The 21211-nt window shown below is 47.7% G+C and overlaps 1 protein-coding gene across 1 annotated transcript in view; it reads left to right on the top strand.

Moving 5' to 3' along the window:
- The first annotated feature begins 399 nt into the window (after positions 1-399).
- The window catches only part of smo (smoothened, frizzled class receptor), a 137594-nt gene continuing 116782 nt past the window's right edge, over positions 400-21211 (top strand). Inside the window, exons 1-4 of the mRNA XM_050185370.3 lie at positions 400-1624; positions 4616-4849; positions 7563-7772; positions 10665-10837. Of these exons, the coding sequence (XP_050041327.1) occupies positions 1139-1624; positions 4616-4849; positions 7563-7772; positions 10665-10837 (1103 nt within the window). The 5' untranslated portion in view covers positions 400-1138. The remainder of the gene's footprint in view (positions 1625-4615; positions 4850-7562; positions 7773-10664; positions 10838-21211) is intronic.

The raw sequence follows: 21211 nt of genomic DNA, 5'->3' as shown, positions 1-21211 counted from the left end.
CAGGCCATCGAAGTCTTCACGATGAAGCCTAATACATGAGCTCCTATTCCGACGTGATTCGTTTTCTAATCTACCTAATCTGACACTTTCTGGCACGCAGAGAGCAGAACACGCTAGCGTGAACGATCACAGGAGGACAGCATCACGTAATAAATCTAATGCGAGGAACTCAATCAAGTGACATCTGCATTTATTACAGCAGACGACGACGTCATAAAAGCGGCGCTCGCAGCACATACCCTTCAGAACATGCTTCACAAAAACGTTGCTTCAAGTATGGATACTTTTATTTATAAAAAAGTTTTGCAAACAAAAACTACATTAGAATTAAATTTTATATAAAGCGCTCAACTATTTTACTAGCAGCAGTTGTTTTACATGAACACATTTATGAATTATTAGTGTAGGCACAGTGGAAACAGCATATTCGAATACGGCATCAGAGTTGCTGGTGCGGTGCACTCTAGTGATCGTGCACGCGGTGTTGTTGGTATATTTCACTCATGAACGTATTCGTTTTGTGAAACTAGCGCCACTTACTAACTGCGAGTAACTAAACGATCAAATTTTTGTCTGGTGGAAACATCACATAAGTACTAAATGACGCGCGTTAAATTTGTGAACGGAGTACAATGGTTGTTGCCCGAGTGCGTGACATCGCAGCTGCATAGTCTACACTCCCGCGGGGAAACGAGCGGGACACAAGTTTGAAACAACGTGTGTGGTCTGTTTGTTGTCACTCTCATGTGGTTGTCGCTTTCCTACCGGGCCCTACTCAGCCGCTTCTGGTGTGTTCACCCACGCCCGTACTAGTAAAAGCAGAGTAAATAAACTGTAATGTACCTAGAGGTAAGCCAAGGACAATGGAAACCGGGCGGACAGTTTTGCCTCGGCAGAAGTTCGTGACGGACCCACCCTGCCCACTCTACCATCTTGTAGTCGCATTCCGCGCTTCCACAATGTCACCGTGCGTTAACCCAATGTTCACAAGCCACCGTCTATTTCGAGTGCTCCATCGGCCGTGTGCCGTGACTCGGTGACAATTTCCAGCAGTGGACGAATTTCATCGACCCGCACCCCTCGACGGTACTTCCTCGACTCGTGTGCGAGACGTCCGTGTGCCGTCGCTGGCGTGGCAATGCGGCTCAGCGGGCCTCGCAATCTCCACCTGTCGCTGCTTTTGATGTTCGTTCCCGCACCTAGCGTCTGCGGCGAGTTTCGATCGCTCGGGAGTTCGCCGGCGGCCTCGAACGATGCGCGTTTGAAACGGCACGGCAGTGTCGCCGGAGACACCGCTCCTCCAACCCATGCTAGCCCGACGAACGCTAGTGGCGATGCTTCTTTGCCTTTTAATCACGAGCACGGGGCACGTACCGCCTCCTCGGCCGCCGGTGATGAATTCCGGCAGCTGGTCACCGACAAAGGTCGTGGCGCCAAGGCCCACGGCGCAAGCCGGCACCACGCGACGCCGCTCGACCACCACGCGTGGCCCAGCGCCGAGCAGTGTGCCAGGCCAGCCAAGTGCGAGCCGCTGATCAACGCCACCTGCTTCGGGGCTCCCCTGCCCTACAGCCACACCACCGTCGAGTTGGCCAACGACTCGTCATCGCAGTTCGAGATACAGGTAAGCGAGCCTTCTAGCGACTCTCGGTGCTTCTGTCATGCTGTTTTCTCAGATGGGTCATTAGGGCTGCGCGAAAAACAACGGTACTTCAAGTTGCAGTTGGATTAACGGAAGTTGAATGTTTAGCTAGTTGCCGTTGCATTACCGAAGTTTCCAAGTGCGACATACAGCGCTGTGAGTGTCCACTTTTGTTGGTCCATGTCTGTTGCGCTAGGAAACATTCGTATTGAAATAAAGGACGGTCGTCAGTGTAGCATCGCACTAAATTCTTTTCTTAAGTGCAAGAAAATAGAAGTGATCATGAAAAAAAACGAAAAAAAACGAACAAGTCCTCGGTGGAAAGGAAGGCTGTTTTACAAATATGTTACTCGAGTAATGCCGTGCGGCATGCCTTCACAACTGACAGAAGGTGCAGTAAAGCATGGAAAATGAAAATCTTGAGCTCTGCTGTTCAAATTTATCAATGCAGAAAGCAACTGACATATAACATAGCTAGAGGTGGGCAAATACCAAATTCTTCGAATACAAATAATAGATGTTGAATTCTAATAAAATATCAAATAGTCAAATGAAAAACATGTATTTATAGCAGGTATAATTATTTTGGTATAATATGGTGCCACACTTGTACTGATAAATGAAAAAAAGACAACCAGCTATTCCAGACAATTTTTAAACACACAATCACTAATTGTCAGTAAAAGCACTGCACAAATGGCCTCTCGATATTTTTAGGGCTTGGTTGCTAACAAGCTCTTGAAGAATGAATGGCGGCTTCATGACCAGCTCTCCAAAAACACTCTTGAAAAGGTTGCACCCTTTTGGGTGTATATACCTTCAAAGGTCAGGCGGCACAGCAATCGGCTCAGCCATCAGTACCACTGTGTCAGTTCCGCGAAACATCAAGGCGGCCACTTCTATGAAGGCATGCTTTTGCAGTGCTCATTTAGAACATGTCGGTCGTTCTAAACTGGGGTCTAAATTTTAGGCAATCAGAAATATTGAGGCCCAGTTTCGGCCACCGATGCTTGAGAAAGGATGCCAACATAACTTTAACCATGAATATCGTGTCAAAGAAGTAAACGGCATGGACATCGCAGTGAAGTGCTTAAATTAAACTAAAAAAATTACGGGATCTTACGGGCCAGAAACACGATCTGATTAGGAGGCACGCCGTAGTGGGGGAATCCAGAGTAATTTGGACCACCTGGGTTCTTTAATGTCCAGTCACTAACGTCCACTCACATCAGTGTCACTAAGTACACGGGTGTTTTGGCATTTCGTCACCATCAAAATGCGGCTGCTGCGACCGAGATATGATCCCGCGACCTCATGCTTAGCAGCCCAACACCATAGCCACTAAGCAACCACTGCAGGTGGCGAAGTGTTTGTCAAAACAAAGCAAGCATGCTTACGACATTGAACTCAAAGTAAGTTAGCAAATCATTATTTTATACGACTTAAGGGAGCAACTACAGCCACAGACATTTTTCAACTGTCATTTATCGCTTCATTACTTGGAACATGCTTTGCATCTCAGATTTGTAGAGGTTTTGGAAAATTGGCAGCTAAGAGCTTTTTTCTCCATTGACAAAGTTCCTCGAGCATATTCTGGTATTGTCCTTCGGGCTTGAATGTGCGAGGTCATCACCACTGAAACATAATAGAGAGCAATCAGCTGAGACTAAACAATGCGAAGACTGAACAAATGTATGCTAGCATGCGCGAGAGAAATGATAATTTCCAAATACTTGACGTATGCTGTGGTGCACTCGAGCCTTAGTTCTGATATTCTAAGCGCGAGAAAACATCGTCATAAATGAGCCTGGTTCCAGCAGTCGTGTCTTGATCTTGGCGCAGAAAGAAGCTGCAAATTGACTTATTAATGCACAACAAAAAGCACAGTGTGTACAAAGCTCCAGCACAGAACGCTTACGAAGCTAGATTTGACACAACCACTGCGCGTTTGTTTTAAAGTGAGACAAGCTAAACGACTATTAAACCTATTTACAACAGCAGGAATCAATTCACGCATTTTTATGCAGTTGTCGCTTTATTGTGAATTTTTGCGAATGCCGCTGCTGGTTCTTTTTTTCCTTTTCTTCTTTTTGCGTTTACATCTTAGTTCGTTTAACAGAAATTCGCAAGAGCAACACAAACCGCGACGATCCACTTCAGCCACCGGGTTGCTTCCCGCGGTTTTGATAACATTTGAAAAACTTCCGATACATACAGGCATGTCCTGCGCTGAGCGATAACATTTGTTAGACAGTGAAACGTGGTCATCCGATAAAGATGAACAAGTACACCTGTCAATAAGAGTACATAAGCATCCTTACATTTCACCATCATTAAAATGTGGCAACTATGAACCCACCAACTTGTGCTCAACAAGAGAATGCCATAGCCTCTGCGTCGCCAAAGCAGGTCAAAGCTAACAGGGGAACAACATCTTAGCCACCACATGTGAATGTTCTTGTCCATAGAAGGTGCAAGTGATAAAACTCTCCTAACCTTTGTGGTCAGTGTTCATCCTCTCTGTTATGGAAAATTAGTTGTGTGGAACTCAGCAACAGTCAGGGATGTTCATAAAAGGGGAAAAATTGCCATCCATTCGAATGTTGATCGAAGCTAGAAAGGAATCCCGTATGTGTTTCTCAGAATGAAAACTTTGCAGTTTAAAAATTTGTCTTGCTCTGGAGATAAAGCCCGAGACCACCGCCTTGCTGGTGCAGTCACTTTACCATCTGAGCGAATCAGGAGGCTAGCGGAAATCAAGGTGATGCTGAATTACAGCTCGGAGCACAGGGACACTGATATATTTCCACCTACAAAGACATGGATTTCCCCAGCCTCGACGGTTTCTACAATGCATTTCTGGATGATGTAGCAATTGGGTGACCTAGGTGATCCTCTGCCCTTTTACTGCTGTGTGCAGGAATGTTGACAAGGAAGATTTAATTCACGATCCTTGTGGTGTTCTGTGCGCAGGAGCGGCTGGACCTGTGGTATGGTCTGCGTCAAATTCCTCGGTGCTGGGCTGTGGTGCAGCCCCTGCTGTGTGCCGTGTACCGCCCCCGCTGTGTGGATGGCTTGGTCACGCTACCGAGCCACGAGACTTGCCGCCTGGTGCGCGCATTTTGTCGAATCACCGCTCTTGACTCTGACCGGTGGCCCTTCTTTCTCCGATGCCAGCAGGGAGGCACTTTTGCGTCTGGATGCAAGGTTTGCCTTGGAGGCTCATATACATACATGTACATTGTATTGCTTTTTGCCGGGGACAGTTTTTCACCAGATTATGACTGTTATCACTTGGTACAAGACTTGTCTTCTGTATCGATAATTTTTTAAGGTTGTCGTTAGTTATATTGGAATAAAGTGTTTGTCTAATGGAGGTTGAATGTGTGGCACCAGCACTAGTAATTACTTGGTAATGTAGAGTCATACATGTCTAAATAGTGGATGGATTTGATCCATGAGTTTAGATTTGAAGATTGTCTACTGTACTTGCTGCCATTTGGACCATTTCTTCCGGTTGTACTGCTTACAGGAAAATCTCCTGCAAATTGCTGTTGTGGCTGGTTTCTACCTGCGCCCAGCGCTTTGTCAGGCCGCATTGGCAAAAAGAATCCAATCCAATCCAGCACGGAGGTTTATTGCGCATAGCATTGTTAAGAAAGTAGTAGGGAAACCCTATACATGCACCATTTCATTAACCACAACACAGCTGGTTGTTGAGTGCCCTAGTGGCCCTAGTCTCGTTAAGCTAGCAAGCGAATTCCACATCCTGCAACTAGCAACACTAGACTTTCCATCGTTCTCCATGGTATCGGCCACTCAGGCATTGCATACGTCTACTGCTTGTCATGGCTTTAAGCAAGGAGTGCGAGCGCGAAAAGTATCTTCAAGTATTTTTAATGTAGTGCTCAACCAAAGTGATGCTGGGTATTATGTTGATGCCACAAAGCAATGCAGACTGAACGGCAATTTAACATTGTGAAAAAGACGAGGACACAGTTCTGCTCGTCCATGTGTGATAAGATGCTGGGAAAGGGCCTCCTCGCAAAAATGTGAAAGAAATGGAATTTGTTACAATCGAACATTACCTGAAGAATTTTTGAACACCTGCCGTGGTTGCTTAGTAGCTTTGGCACTGCTGAGCATAAGTTTGCAGGTTAAAATCTTGGCCGTGGCAGCAGCATTTCGATGGGGGCGAAATGCAAAAACGCCCATGTGCTGTCCATTGGATGCACATTAAAGAACTCCAGGTCGTCGAAATTAATCCGGAGTTCCCCACTATTGTGTGCCTCATAATGAGATGGTGGTTGTGTAACTTAAAACCCGAGAAATAAATTAAATGTTAAAGAATTTTTGAAGGAAAACTCAGCAACAATGAGATGATTGCAAAAGTGAGACCTTGATGTTCATGTGGTCATTTGTAAATCTGTGAATAAAATTGTAATGACGTCCTGTTGGTACTTGAAATTAAACGGCAGGGTGGGGGATGGGGGAGGGGTGTAATTGACTGACCCCCCTCCCCGCGTCAGAATATCTCCCGCATTTAGTTTCTCTGAACTTGGCCGGTATGCCTATTACAATTCTCAACCAATAGTTAGATTCTTGACTCGCACATTTCGGAGTGCCTGGATCTTGACTGTCACTACTGCAATGTGACCATCTGGTGTTACACTTGGCATTCACTAACACAGACAAATTGAGGATCTCAACTGTGCAGCTGTCCACAGTGAAAAGGAAATAACAAGGAATATATGCTGCACTGCACATGGTGGACATTCTCAAGTCAGTAGTAGCAGCTTACCATTATCTTCAAGAAGTAGAGCAATACATAGCCAGTGCATTGTGCTAGTATACTAGCCTGTAAGGTTGAAACTTTGACGCAGTGATAAAATCTTGAGAAGGAGCGAATGACCATGCCATGAATAATGGGGGGGAAAAATTTGCATGTGTAACATTAAAAGGCAAGAAGACAGCAGTATGAATTAGCTATGTGGTTATATGTGATCTTAACAGGAACTAGTGGATTTGAGAAAGTCATGTAATGTGTAGGGCACATAGTTTGTGGTCTATCACTGACTCCCTCCGAACTACTGCTTACTAAAAGTTTGCATTTCCCTGGAGCATTCTCCTGTATGATTTCTTGTTATTCATCAGCCTCCTCACTTCCCTGCTACTTCTAGCCAATCTACACTGTGCTCCCATGGAAGTCCGCCCACATGCTATGGTCGTTGCACTGGTGCTGTTTAGCATCAATGTTACCACAGGCAGCACAGCACCCTTCTTTCTCAGAACAAACCATTTCCGTTATTGAGCGTGGTTGTTAACCATTTGGTTCAACAGCCTTGAGAATTTACCTTTATTCTTAGCCGTCCCTGGCGTACACAATTTTTCCTGTTCTAATCACAGAGATACATTTCTGGCTGCCTGATCTGCTTGGTTTTGTGGCTTTAGGTGGTTGGTGGTTCTCTGTGCCAGGACACGAATTGCATTTCCCGTTTTACTATAAAGCTACAAGACTGTTCAGCCAAACTATTCATTCCTTTTGTCATCTACAACTAGTATATTGTGAAATCGCTCGTATCGTAATATGCTGTACTACATGGGAAAGTTGTTTTGAACTTCTTGTTTTATTTCCGTTGATTCTATAGGAACCATTGCCAACTACCTTATACAAATGGTAACCGTACCAAGAGAAGGGAAACACAGTGAAATGGTTAAACGATGAGATTAGAACATTTTTAGGTATAGGATTTAATTTGCTGATGCAAGACAGGTGCAATAGGATAGTGCTGGGACAACAAGCCTTCAGCCAGTAGTGAATATAAATTAGGCCGGTGATGATGTTGAAGTAAAGGTAGGTTAGCTTAGGCTAGGTCTACTTGCCAGTGTAACCCTCACCTGCAACCCTGTTGACCATCAGGACACCATGCGTGAGATCAAGTTCAACACGACCAGCCGGTGCCTGGAGCCCCTGGTGGGGACACCGCGCGAAACCAGCTGGTACCCCGAGGTGGAGGGCTGTGGCATTGGCTGCCGACACCCGCTACTCACCGAGGATGAGCGCACCAGCATGCGCACCTTTGTGGGCGTCATTGTTGCACTCGCCACGGTTGCCTGCCTGTTTGCAGTGGTAAGTCTTGCGACTAAAGCGGCCGTGCTTTGTCTGGCACCATGAGGACTGCTAGGGAGTGTGGCAGAAACGCAGGTACAGTGGAGTCTCGATAAACGGAAATAACTTAGCCAGAACTGCCTGTTAAACAGAACACCATCCTCATGGTTGCTTGGTTTTATATTCATGGAATTGTATTCAGCTTTATCTCTCAGTAAATGGAACTCCTGATAAGCAGAACCAATTTCCCTGGTCCCTTGAGGTTCCGTTTAAAAAGAGTCCACTGTAATTTGATGTAACCATGGCCAGCTTAGAAACAAGATTGTTGAGGCCTTTCATATCCAACTAGTGGGTCACTTGTCAGTTGCACCTCTGTCAGCTGATGTGGGGTCAGCTGCATCTCTATGGTGTTATACTGTGTCGTGATGTGTCACAGCACAGTATCCTCCTGGGAAATGGAACTGAAACTAGCTGTAGACAGCTATTATATTAAATTAGTTATGGTGCTGTGAGGCTTGTCACTATTTTTTCTAGGGTTTAGAGCTATAGGACCTTCATTTAAAGGAAAGCTAAAGAGTTTTCCAGAAAAAATGAGTGAAGGGCTGTACGTAATGGTTCTCAACCCTCCGAATTCGAACATCGCATTGAAATTGAGTGAAAGAAAGTGCAAACAGATTTTATTTCGACGAAAAGTGCAGCAGCAGACTTGGGGCAGCTCGCACGCCTCGTTTCCGCCTGTGATTGGTTGGGCGCCTCGCGACGTCAACAATGGTGTTCGTCTGGACCGACCGCTGCCGCCACACATGAAGCATGGTGCAAGGTGGTTTGGCGCTGTGGTTTGGTGAGATGGTAATGGTAAATTTCGAGAGCTTGCGTTTCTCTGAGGAGTTCGGCGTTGCTCCCTACATGTACGTAGCCAGCCTCTCCAAGAAGCAAAAGATGCTGGTAGCAAGCAGTGCTTTCGACGTGAACGAAAGCGAAGTGTTAGCATCTCCTCGTGTTAGAAATGTTCTCTGGTGAGTATGTTTTTTGCTAAGCTGCATTCAGCGATCCAGTGAGTACGTTTCTAGGCAAACAACTGTACTGTTATGTCCCTGCATACCTTCTCGTGGAACGTAAGCAGGGATGCGATCGTCGGCATTTGTGCACTGCCCCAAAGCTGTCGGCAATCTACACAGATGGTTTACATGCGGGAAAAGTTTCCCGGCTCTTGTAGCATGTGTAGTGACCTTCACCAGAGCGCCATCCGCACGCTACTCGTAACCGGCTACATGGGACAGCCGGTTTCTCTCTGTTTTCGAGGGGGAGCGCAGCGTCTTGGCATACGCCGGCTTTCAAACACATGCAAACTTTACACTTGCACTGCGTTATGCTAGTTGCATGTAGGCTGTTTCACAACACGCATGTGAATAGAAAATTAACGGCAGTTTGCGACGAAACCTGCGTCAAGGGTGGGAGATAAACATGTACCTTCCGTTCAGCGTTCTAACATGGAGGAGCTAGCAGTAAATCAAAATTCAGGTTTGGACGAGTTCGTGTATTCATAAGGTCTTCCAAGACCAGTTACCATCCGTCCGCGCGCACCCAACCCGCCTTTGTGCGTTTGTTGCCCCGACCTTCTTGCGCTGCGTTTAGAAAGCCTGCCAGCAGCAAGTCGTACTCTCACTCATTCAAGCATTATTGATAAACTCTGGTAGTAATCGTCGTCACGGAAGTGGTTAGAGCACAGTACTGTTGTTCCTGAGTGCTTGAAATTCTTTCGATTCACAGCAGCCTCCCACTTAGCTGCAAGCTTCTTGTCTTGTGGGAAGCAATGGAACATTGTCGCGGCCGTTGGTGTTCGTGCAACTGTAGGCTGCACAGAACGCCGGCATGATCGGCCCACCACTTCAATTGAAGCTGCGCAAGTCAACTACCACTCTACATACACATATACAAAGGAATGCAGGGTCGAGCGAGGCAGATTATGATGGCACGCACGCAGAAACAAGTGCAGTCAAGCACAGTCGCGGAGACTGCGAAGGAACGGAACACCAGTGCTGACGTCACTACGCCGTGGTTTCCGGTCTCCGCCCACATCGTCAATGTCAGCAGCAGCGCGCGGCCCTCGACGGGGGGCAGAGCGACAGCACAATTTTAACCGGCGATTACGTCGCTCCTAAGTGAAAAATCCCGCCCAGAATTTTATCTGCATGGTTTATACATGACACACAGCGCCATTGTGTGTCGTGTCTTTCTTTTTGTGGTTTGTCTTAGGTGTTTGCGCTGTAACGTTAAGTTCAGAATGGTTTCTAAGGCTCCCGCATCCGTATATGAGCGTCTTATTGAATTCTACACTCTTCAGCTTCCCTTTAACACAGAAAGTGAAGAATCAAAACAATCATGTCAGTACTATTTTAAAAATTAGTTTTTTCAGACTGCCCAATCATTAGAAAATTTCCTTACATTTTTTTTTTTTTAACGCTGAAGGGGCTCTACAGTGTAAAAAAAAAACAAAATAAATGTTGGCAACTGTATTTTGTTAATAACTTTCGGTGCAACTAATTTCTAATATAGTGAAAATAAAGTGCTCACATTACTGACTTCATTATATTGAATTTAATTGTAATGGTAAAATACAAGGAAAATATAGGTATACTACTGGGTTGTAGCTCAGGTGACGGATGCATTGACTTGTTAAGAACATTTGCCATGCCCATGATGGAACGCCAGACATGCTGAGCGTTCTGTAACTGCAACAAGCGCTGACAGAAGCAAAAATAATGTTTTTCATGCTCTTGAATAAATATTGTGTTATATGCATGAGTTTTTGAAATGTTTTGGTTTGATGAACTTGATGCAACAAAGTAATTCTTGGGTTCCATCGACTTTGTCACAAGCATGGCTTAACAGGACCACTTTGTCCCTGTGCAGCTGACGTTCCTAATTGGGTGGAGTGAGTCCCGCCAGTACCCAAACGTGATGGTGTTCTACATGAACCTGTGCCTGCTGCTGATGTGCGTTGGCTGGCTGGCACAGTTCCTGCCGGGGGCCCGGGAGGACATTACTTGCCGCCGAGATGGGACACTGCGCAGCGGAGAGCCTAGGTACGCAACGAGTTTCACCAGATGTGGCTCGAGCCTAGGGAAAATTGGCTACAAAAATATAAGCACAGGAAACTTAGTAAACGAATGCCAAGTAATTGGTGCTTCTTTCATCATCTTCTTTGTCACCTTTTCGTGCCACAGTTTCTTGTGTCAATTTGTGTGAGCTTGGCTAGTGATGCAAGCTCATGCATGTAATGCCAGATGGCATTATGAAACTTGCATAGTGAACATATTCCTAGGGATGGGCAGCGCATCCGGGACGAAGGAAAGTGAAAAGAGCACCTTAAACATGGAAGTTTAAAGTGCCATCTTGTGGATTGCAACTAAATTTATTGATCTATCCCCTTGATGTGCCGTGCCTACATTTGTAGATGCCAGCTTCAAGCACCTCCTATATAAAAAGTGCAACAAGAAAGGCAGTTTGGAGAATGCTGGGAAGCACCCCTTGTGTTTGTCAAATGGATAAGCAGTGGCAACTTCAGGAAGGTGACTGAAATGTTTTTGAAAACGCGCTAGAAAATGGATGTTGCGATTTTCTGTGAATTGAGGTCGTAAGTGTTCGATCCTTTTTTTTGAGAGTGTCCGTCTGAAATAATGCCGAGCAACATTTTCGCATTGATTTAATAAAGTAGGGTTCCATGAATGCAAAATTGTTGTTTTTATCTGTGCAATGAGCAAAACATTGTTTTCTCGCTACACTCAAAGTTGGCGTCTGCATTTGTGGACACCGGCACCTTAAAGTCTTCGCTAAAAGACACACAGCATCCTTCATCCTGATGTGGTGGAACTTTCAAAGCTTTTTTTAGCTGAAATGAAGAAGAAAGAAGACAGTTGTACATGTATCATGATACAGTAGAACCCCGCTGTTACGTTCCTCACTGCTGCGTTTTCCCGGCTGCTACGTCGTTTTCATCCGGTCCCGGCATAGCTTCCATAGGATCCAATGTATAAGGAACCCCGCTGTTACGTAGTAGCTGTGAAAACGTTCCCGCATGATGCGTCGCAACCCGAACCCGCCTGGGCTAAAGTAGGCAACGCGCTTCAACCGCCATTTTGACTTTTGACGAGTTTTGACTGGGCTTGGCCGGGCTTGGCTATGGAACTGGCTGCAAGAAGCCACATGCCAGTTCGAGAGGCCGCCACTAGGTGGCCATTCGTGAAAAATGCTCTCGCTATCATCACTGTGATTACGGTCCCCGCATGGTTTGTTGGACGGGCGGACGGATCGACTCACGGAGGAAGGAAACTCGGGAGAGGCCCTGACGTCACTCTTTGTGAAAGGGAAGCCGGAAGTTGGCGTTGCTCCGCCTATCGGGCCAGCTCTCCTCTCTTGTTTACATTTCTCGCGAAACCACGCCGCGCTGCGCGCAAAGGGCTGCTCAGACGCGTGCGCTCCGCAGCAATACTAAACAATCGTAAGCACGTTAGCATGATTACGCCAAAGAGGTCAAAATTTCCCGCGGATATTCCTTCGTCTGTCGCCATTGCCGTGGCGCGGTGATGACGAGGAGCACGAGCCGCATGATGCCGGGGAGTTGCCAAATCCTAGCTTTGGAGAAGCCGTCACGGCTCTGGACCTCCTCCGCAGGTACGTCGCACCTCACAGCGACGCTGACAGCAATGCGGCCTTCCAGGCTATTGAGAAACATGTGGTGATTTCTAGCGAGCGAAAGAAACGGCTAGCCACCATTCTAGACTTTTTTAAGTTCTAAGCGCACTCTGTGGAAATAAATTGTGTATAGTTGAAGCTGCACTTTTTTCATTCATTTTCGGAGCTTTCCTCACTGTTGCGTTTTCCCGGCTGTTACGTTTTTTTTCCTCGGTCCGGTGAAAAACGTATGAACGGGGTTCCACTGTACTGCCAAATATACCTTTAGAACAGTTCGAACGGCAATCTTTCTAATGCACGTGTGTTCAAGGTTGAGTTTCACTGCATGCAGCTGTTGACCTCAAAGATAAACTTCACTTCATGTCACTCTACTTCCTATGGGATAGAGCAATTACAGTCGAATCTTGTTAATTAGATTTTGCCTAATTCGAACTTTTGGTTTACAGTGCCGTCCATTTATAACGATACCACAAATAATGATATACAGTCAAAGCCCGCAATAACGAAATCTCCAGGGAAAGCAAAACATTTTGCTTTTGCGGGAATTTCGTTAGCGCGAGAATGAGGCAGAAAAGGCGGAAGGGAGTCGGCTTACAAAAAAAAAAGAAAACAATTTATTGCCAAAAGTCAATCAGCTTACTTTGCCGAGACTTGGTTTGCAGCAATTTTACTGCTTTCGACTCGCACTGCAAAAAGTGGTCCATTGCCACGTCGTCATCATGCTCACCGAAAAATGTACGAATTACGTAGAAGGCATTCAACACATCCCGCGGGTTCGCAGTCTTCTCATGATTAGGTGTCTGATGGTCATCGGCGTCGTCGGCACCTTAGCAAACGCTACTTATGATGACCTCATCAGTCATCTCTTCATGCACGACAACACCTTCATCCACACAAACGAACTCATTGATGCTAAGACCATCCAGAACACCATCTGTCACGGCAGAAAGCTCATCCCATGCGTGGGCCACCGATGGCGGCACTGCGCCGTCAGCACTGTCAACTAGTGCACCTTCAGGCGAATCTTCTTGCGATGCCACTGAATCAGCGCATGATGCTTGCCGAGTGGCAATGAAGCCGGCATGTTTAAAACAATTGGCTATCACGGCTGGCGACGTCGCAACCCATGCGGCGGCCACCATCTCAAGCGCCATGAACATGTCCACTACGGTGGGACGCTTCAACTGGAGGTTCAGCAGCAGACGCTGAATCAGCCTCTCCCTGTAGGTGCACTTGACGCTACGAATGACGCCTTGATCAAGCGGCTGCAGCACGGAAGTGCAGTTCGGTGGAAAAAAAACCATGCGCACGTTTCCAAGTTCCACGTCATCAACATGATGGGCACTGCAATTGCCCAAAAAAGGCAGACCGATCTGCCTGCCTTCCGCATGTCCGTATCGAAGGCCTCGAGCCAGCTGCCAAATATGGCCCGGGTCATCCATGCCTTCAGGTTCGCGGTGTATTGTGCGGGCAGCCAACGATTTCCCTTGAAGCAGCGGGGCTTCTTACTTCTGCCGATTACAAGCAGTGGCCGTTTATCTGTGCCGTCCATGTTAGTGCACAACAAAATTGTTACATGCCGCTTGCTGTGTTTTCCCCCGCGACATTTTTGGCCTTTTAAGTCCAGGGTCTTCGATGGCAGCATCTCGTAGAATAAGGCCGTCTCACCTGCGTTATAAATGTCCGAGGGCTTGTACTGGTCCAATACTTCTTTCTTGGTCAGCAGCCACGACGATGTTGTCACAGGGTCGACGGCTGCTGCCTCCCCGGAAATGACTTTGGCCACTATGTCGTAGTGGGCTTTGAAACGGCTCAACCAGCCAGGGCTAGCCTTAAAATCAGCGTGCCCAAGAATGCACGCAAAGTCCAGCGCTTCCTGCTGAAGAACTCTGCCAGACAGCGGCACTTCGTTGGCACGCTGTTCACAAAACCATGCAAACACCACCTTGTCTACGTCTGGAAATGCCGCAGCGCTCACCGTTTTGTTCTTCGCACTCACACCATTTTCAAGCGCGCCGAGAATGAAGGCCTGTTTTTCAGAATCGTAGATATCGAACTGCACACAATTACAAATTCTTCGGCGATATCCATTCTCTTCCTGCCCTTTTCAGCTTGGGCAATAATTGCAGCCTTATCCTGCAGTGTCATAAATTGCCTCTTTTTGGCTGGAGGAGGCATCTTAGCAGGCTGTCAAAGCAAATGGCACACAGACACACATTTGACGCACTCTAGCACCAACGACACTGAGCACACGACCATGTGCGGCGGTACACAAAGCCCACTGATAAAGCGTCATCCGGGTTATCCGAGCCGTCATGTGTGGTAGCCGTCGATTTGGCTGGCACGCACACAGGTGTTTCGCTCCGCATTTAGCACATGCTGTGATAGCACACAGGATTAAATAAAATGTGCTCACTGCCAGATCGCCTACGGTTCCTTTCTTCTTTTTTTTTTATCATTTAAATAGTAATAATTGCATTTTTGGCCCGGACACTGCGTAGTCACTCGTTGCGACGGGCGAACAACCACCATCATCAGCATTGCTGTCGCCTGTCACGAGATGGTGCGAGGCTTTTTTTATTGTAAACAGTGATGGCGGCGGCCATGCAAGTGTGCTGTTGCAGTAGTTAATGCAATTTAAGCACACAACGAATGCATTTACGCAGTTTCCGGACACAATTAGTGTTACGTGAGTAGCTTACTTGCGGACTGTTGTTTCAGAAAATTTCGTTAATGAGGGATTGCTATAGAAAAAAGTTTTGTTGTCGCGAGATAGGAAATGCATTGACTCCTATGGCTGTTCGCCGGGGATCCGAAAATGTTTCGTTGCGGCGAGAATTTCGTTCCCTCGGGATTTCGTTACCGCGGGTTTCAGCTGTATCTGCTATAACGATGAATAGACTTCAGAGTATCAACTTATGCATAGGGCTATGAGAAAAAAACCAATATTTAACAATATGTTATTCATCACATATCAGATATAACGATCGAAAGTCTGCCTTTCGGGCGGCATTTTCCACACAGAATAATTTTGAAATTTGCATTGCTAAGTTCCCCTTAACCAAGACAGGGTTAAAAGTTTGCCTTTTAACCAAGACAGTTAAAAGTTTGCCTACACAAGTTCGCATCTGCCGCTATCTGAGCAGCGCCTCCCGCCAGCGCACTGATTGCAAAAGCCACGGGGAGCATCGCAAGTTAGTGCAGCGTGCCACAAGATGGCGCCAGCTGTTCCACGTCAGCGTCGCCGGCGAGCGTCCAGAGAGAAGAAAAAAAATGCGAAAAGCAAACAACGCCCGCGCTCCCTTTCTGCTATCTCCCTCTCTTCCTCAGCGAGCACGGAAATGCGCCGCGGAAGTAGCGGCAGGTGTGTCGACAAAGCGCAAAGCTCTGTCACCCGAGACGAAGCTGCAAATTTAGCAAGATTCAAAGTATGAGCTCGCGCAGTCGATGCTATCGATGATTCTGAAAACTGCGAGCGCCACGATCATGAAGGCTAGAACCAGTGACCATGCCGGTCAACGGAAACGGCGTGCTTTTGCACTAGGACGAAACTGCACGTGTGAAACCAGCACAGTAGCAGACGCTGACATACCGAACTCTTGGAGCACGTCGCTACTCGCTATAAAATAGATGGTGGTTCGATGGAGGAGTTTCTGAGTACAGATGGCGCTGCCTCGTTCTGCAAAGAATCTCTGACAGGGTGATCGTTGTCACGACACAGACAGAGGCGACGACAGCAGCAGCAGGGACCACGAGATTGACAGTGGCCCGTCTGTGACGCCGACCCCAACGTTCACACAAAGTGCACTGTTGTCGGTAGAGTCGCTCACTGATTTCATGCACGCTACATTATAGCCGCTAGTGTTCGTGCCGCCACTGGACGCGATGCACACCATGGTTGTGAACCTGAAACTTATGCAAAAGCAAGTGCAGACTTCTGACTATTTCAGCACGCCTAACACTTGACACGCTGTTTAGAGGTATAAATAAACATTTCATTTTTCGCACCCTACTTTCTACAATGCCAATTATCCATCGTAAATGGCAAATTTGGTTTCGGAGCTATGAAGGTATGTTCGGCAGCTTTTTTCTTTTTTTATGGCAGTCCAGGTATAGCGATGATCAGGTATAACGATCGGATTCTTCGTTCTTCTTGATATTGTTATACAGTCGCCGACCGTTTATTCGGACCTCACGGGGACTGCGGAAATGTCCAAATAAACAGGTGTCCGAAAAAGTAGATAAGAAAAAAAAAACATGAAATCCTTTATTTCCACGCACTTATTCGGGCGCGGCAGTAGGTTTGAAGGAATCGTGAATGCGCCGTTGCACGCTGTTCCGTTTACGCGCAATCATATAAGCCTGAATCTCGGAGAGGGTCGTACGGTCACTATAGGCGGCTGAAAGCACAGTCACTGCTTGTACATGTTCCGCTGCGACGGCAGCGTAGCACATGGTGCGTCATCTTCCGACTCAGAGTCATCGTCCGGCGGTGCAGCAGAAACCTGACAAATGATCTCGCTGTCGTCGAGTTCTGCGCATGTCAATACAGCAGTGTCAGCACCTGTGAAACTGTCAAATTTGACGGTGTCCGGAATCGCAATGCAACCACTGCGCAGGTCTCAGCAGAACATTTTCCGCGTCAATTGGGAGCACATCGGAAGGCGACAAATCTTAGGCCTCCCGGCACCTGCTTGCCGGCATTCCCCAGCGCAGTCTGCGCGGGCACTGTCGGCACCATTAGACACTTGACGCGATGTTTACGTATGCCGCGTTGGATCACCGAAACCTCGACACAGCACACAAAGCAAACACGACCGTGCCGACACCAGTCGCACAAACGAAAAACATGGCCTGCTCGCAGCGTCGTTCGCGAAGAAACAAATCGACTGCTGGATTGTCTTGACATGGCTTACTAAGCTGAAACTGGAACTGCTGTAGAGCCACTCTATCGAACCAGGCAGAAACGAGGATGATGAGCGGGGATTTCCAGTAGCGCCACTTTGTGGGGCAGCAAGGAGGCTCCGTTCAAAACAAAATGGCGTTCAGCAAGTCGAACCATGCACCGGTCAGAGTCGGTGCATGGTGCTCTCGATCAAGTTGGCTTAAGGAGTGTCCGAACTTTCGGCAGTTGTTATACATTATGGTCTATGGGGAGAATGGCAGTGCCGCGAAGCTGACCGAATAATCGGTCATGTCCGAATTTTTGGAGTCCGGAAAATCAGTCGGCGACTGTAAATGGACTGCACTTTATTCTAACTGACACTGTGGTTCTGTCAAAGTTATGTGTACAGTCGCCGACCGATTTTCCGGACTCCAAAAATTCGGACATGCTAGATTATGCGGTCAGCTTCGCGGCACCGCCATTCTCCCCATAGACCACAATGTATAACAACTGCCGAAAGTTCGGACACCTTTCAACCTCTCGTCCGATTTTTCGGACACTCCTTGAGCCAACTCGATCGATGGCACTCGCTCCCACCGACTCTGTCCGGTGCAAGGCTCGACTTGCTGAACGCCATTTTTGTTTTGAACTGAGCCTCCTTGCTGCCCCACGAGGTGGCGCTACTGAAAATCCCCGCCCATCATCATCGTTTCTGCCTGGTTCGGTAGAGTGGCTATGAGTGACTACAGCAGTTCCGGTCTCAGCTTAGTAAGCCATGTCACCATAGCCATGTCAAGGCAATCCAGCTGCTGATTTGTTTCTTTCTTCGTGCACGACGCTGCGAGTAGGCCACGTTTTTAGTTTGTGCGAATGGTGCCGGCGTGACAGCGTAGTGGTGTTTGTGTGCTGTGTCGAGGTCGCGGTGATCGAACGTTTTAGTATACGGAAACATCGCGTCAAGTGTCCAATGGCGCCGATAGTGCCCACGCAGACTGCGCTGGGAAATGCTGGCAAGCGTGGTACAAAATATACCACAATGTCAATGGCGAAAAAGATCGCCATTGTGCAGCAAGTCCTGAGCGGCTGGTCTGAAAGCGGAGTTGCTCGAGAATTTAACATCTCGAAGCAGACGGTCTCGGATTACATGAGAAACCAGACGAAGATTCTCGGCGAAGCAACGAAGTCTTCCTCCAGCTTGGAAAAAAATTTTAGAGACGGCAGCCACCCGAAGCTCGAAGAAGCCCTCCACATGTGGTTGTGTGCTACAGTTGCCAAGCGGATTCCTGTGTCTGGAGACCTTCTGAAGCAGAAGGCAGAGACGCTCGCTCTCCTGATGAACATCGAGGGCTTTATGTTCAGTGACGGATGGCTCCGTAACTTCAAAAAAAAGGTACGACCTCGCTTTCAAGAGGATGTGCGGCAAGAGTGGTGCCGTCGACCGGACCCTTGTTGTGAATTATCGCTCGGAGACTCTGGAGTCGCTGTTGTCCCAGTTTTCGCCAGACGACGTTTTTAACTGTGACGAAACCACCCTATTCTATAAGATGCTCCCTGATAAGACCCTTTCTGTGTCTGGCGATCCCTGCCACGGCGGGAAGCACAGTAAAGAGCGCGTCACCATCATGGTAGGCAGCAACATGTCGGGGACAAAGAAGCTTCCGCTTCTTGTGATTGGCAAATCAAAAAGACCGAGGTGCTTCAAGGGAGCGAAGTTGCTGCCCGTCTGGTATGAGGTCAACAAAAAAGCATGGATCACACAGCAGCTGTTCAGCGACTATGTCCGTAAACTTGACAGGAAGCTCAAGTCGCAAAACCGGAAGGTATTGCTTTTTGTGGATAACTGCGGTGCACACGGTCACATCCATGATCTCGAGTGCATCCGCTTGGAATTCCTGCCGCCCAACACCACGAGTGTCCTCCAGCCCATGGACCAGGGCATTATAAAAAATTTGAAGGTCCTATACCGAGCTCGCCTCTTGAACCGCATGGTCGTCTGCATTGACGCCGGCAAGCAGTACGCTGTTAGCCTTCTGTTGGCTATAAACATGCTTGCGGATGCCTGGAAGGTGGTGTCCCCTGCCGCTCTACAGAACTGCTTTCGGCACGCTGGATTTGTTATAACCGATGAAGTGAGTGCCATGGAGGCCCCAGATCTGTCGCCTTCAGATGTGCTCCCTACTGAAGCCAAAAATGTTCTTCAAGACTTGCGCAGTGGTGGCATTGCGATTCCGGACACTGTCTCATTTGATAGTTTTACAGATGCTGACAGTGCTGTACTGACGTGCGCAGAACTTGACGACGACGAGATCATTCGTCAGGTTTGTGCTGTTCCGCCGGATGATGACTCTGAGTTCGAGGATGACGCACCGTGTGCGCCGCTGCCGTCGCACGCGGAGCTTGTACAAGCAGTGACTGTGCTTGCAGCCGCCTACAGTGACCGCACGACCCTCTCCGAGATTGAGGCTGATCTGATTGCGCGTAAACGCAACAGCGTGCAACGGCGCATTCACGATTTCTTCGCGCCTGCTGCCACGCCCAAATAAGGGCGTGGAAATAAAGGATTTTTTTTCTGAATCTGTTTTTTCGGACATTTCCGCGGTCCCCGTGAGGTCCGAATAAACGGTCGGCGACTGTATTCCAATGGGCGAAAACGCCCCGTAGTTCAAACGCGCAACCATTTGCAACAGTTAATTCCAACATACCGGGCTCCGACAATGCTCTTATCAGCGTGCCAAATCACGCGGCGGCGCTTTCAACCAGCATTTCTCTGACCCTGCCATAAAGGAAGAGCTTAGGAGAGAATCCTGAATGGCGCGTGCAACGAAAAAAAAAAAAAGGAGAATGTGGCAGAAATTTGCGCGCAGGCATGTGTGGGTGCGCATCACCGATTACTTCTGTTAGTGGCAGGTTAGTGACTTCTGTTAGTGTCGCAGCACTGCCATGTTAGTGTCACAGCACTGCCATGTAGTACTACCCCATAGAGTCAATGTGTAAAGAATGTTTGAAATTACAAACGTAAAGAACCTTCACCATCCGACTTTTCAGACTTTTTACCATGGCCGCAGGTCCGAAACGGCATTGATCAAAACCACCACCACCGCCATTTTGATTATCACTCCACTTCGAGCTGACGCTCTCGCACGCAGATCTGTTGGCAGCTGTAGGCATACCACGGTAACGCTAGGCCTAGCTATTTCTATGTTCGCAACCAAGCTTCTTGTTGTTCAGTGGCTTGTTTTTCATTAAAACAATTCGCTGCTGTTAGCAATGGTGCCAACTCCACCTTTGTAATCTTCGCCAGTGGCTTCGGAGCGCTGAAGGCATCGCACATTGCATATTGCCGGTTCCAGAAAGTCAACTTTGCCCCAATAGACAACAACGGCGCCGCAGAGCGGCGCTCTTGCACCTGCGTGAGAGCGCCGCATGCGGGGTAAAATTTCAACCAGCGGGTGTATGTCTCTTTGATCTCTCCTTCACGCCGCCTTGGTTGCCTGCTGCACTGCACGTGCTTGCGTAGATTTTGTACCGCACGTGCATGTGTCTCTGTGTGGACGTTTCATTTGAAGGACATGGGCACGATGTACAGTCAACGACCGATTTTTCGGACCCTCTAGGGAACGTAAAAACCTCCGAAAATTCAGGCAGTCCGAAAAAATGAATGCATGCAAAAAAACGCGCCTTTTTTCTTTTTTTCTTGGATCTAGAGGGTAAAGGGCGAAGTACCAGGCTTCCGAAACCCTGCCAAAGCATCAGTGAAGTGGCTATAAAAAGAGGCGTTCAAAAACTCTGTATGCAGCCGACTGCCGGTTTATTATGTACATGTGCATCGTCGGGCAGCTGGTGTTATTGCTGCAGTGGCTTGAAGAACTTGTTGATTGTT

This window comes from Dermacentor andersoni, chromosome 4, assembly GCF_023375885.2.
Source record: "Dermacentor andersoni chromosome 4, qqDerAnde1_hic_scaffold, whole genome shotgun sequence".
In the NCBI taxonomy this organism is placed as follows: Eukaryota; Metazoa; Arthropoda; class Arachnida; order Ixodida; family Ixodidae; genus Dermacentor; species Dermacentor andersoni.
The sequence above is the reverse complement of the archived record's forward strand: the minus strand, read 5'-3'. Positions and strand labels throughout refer to the sequence as shown.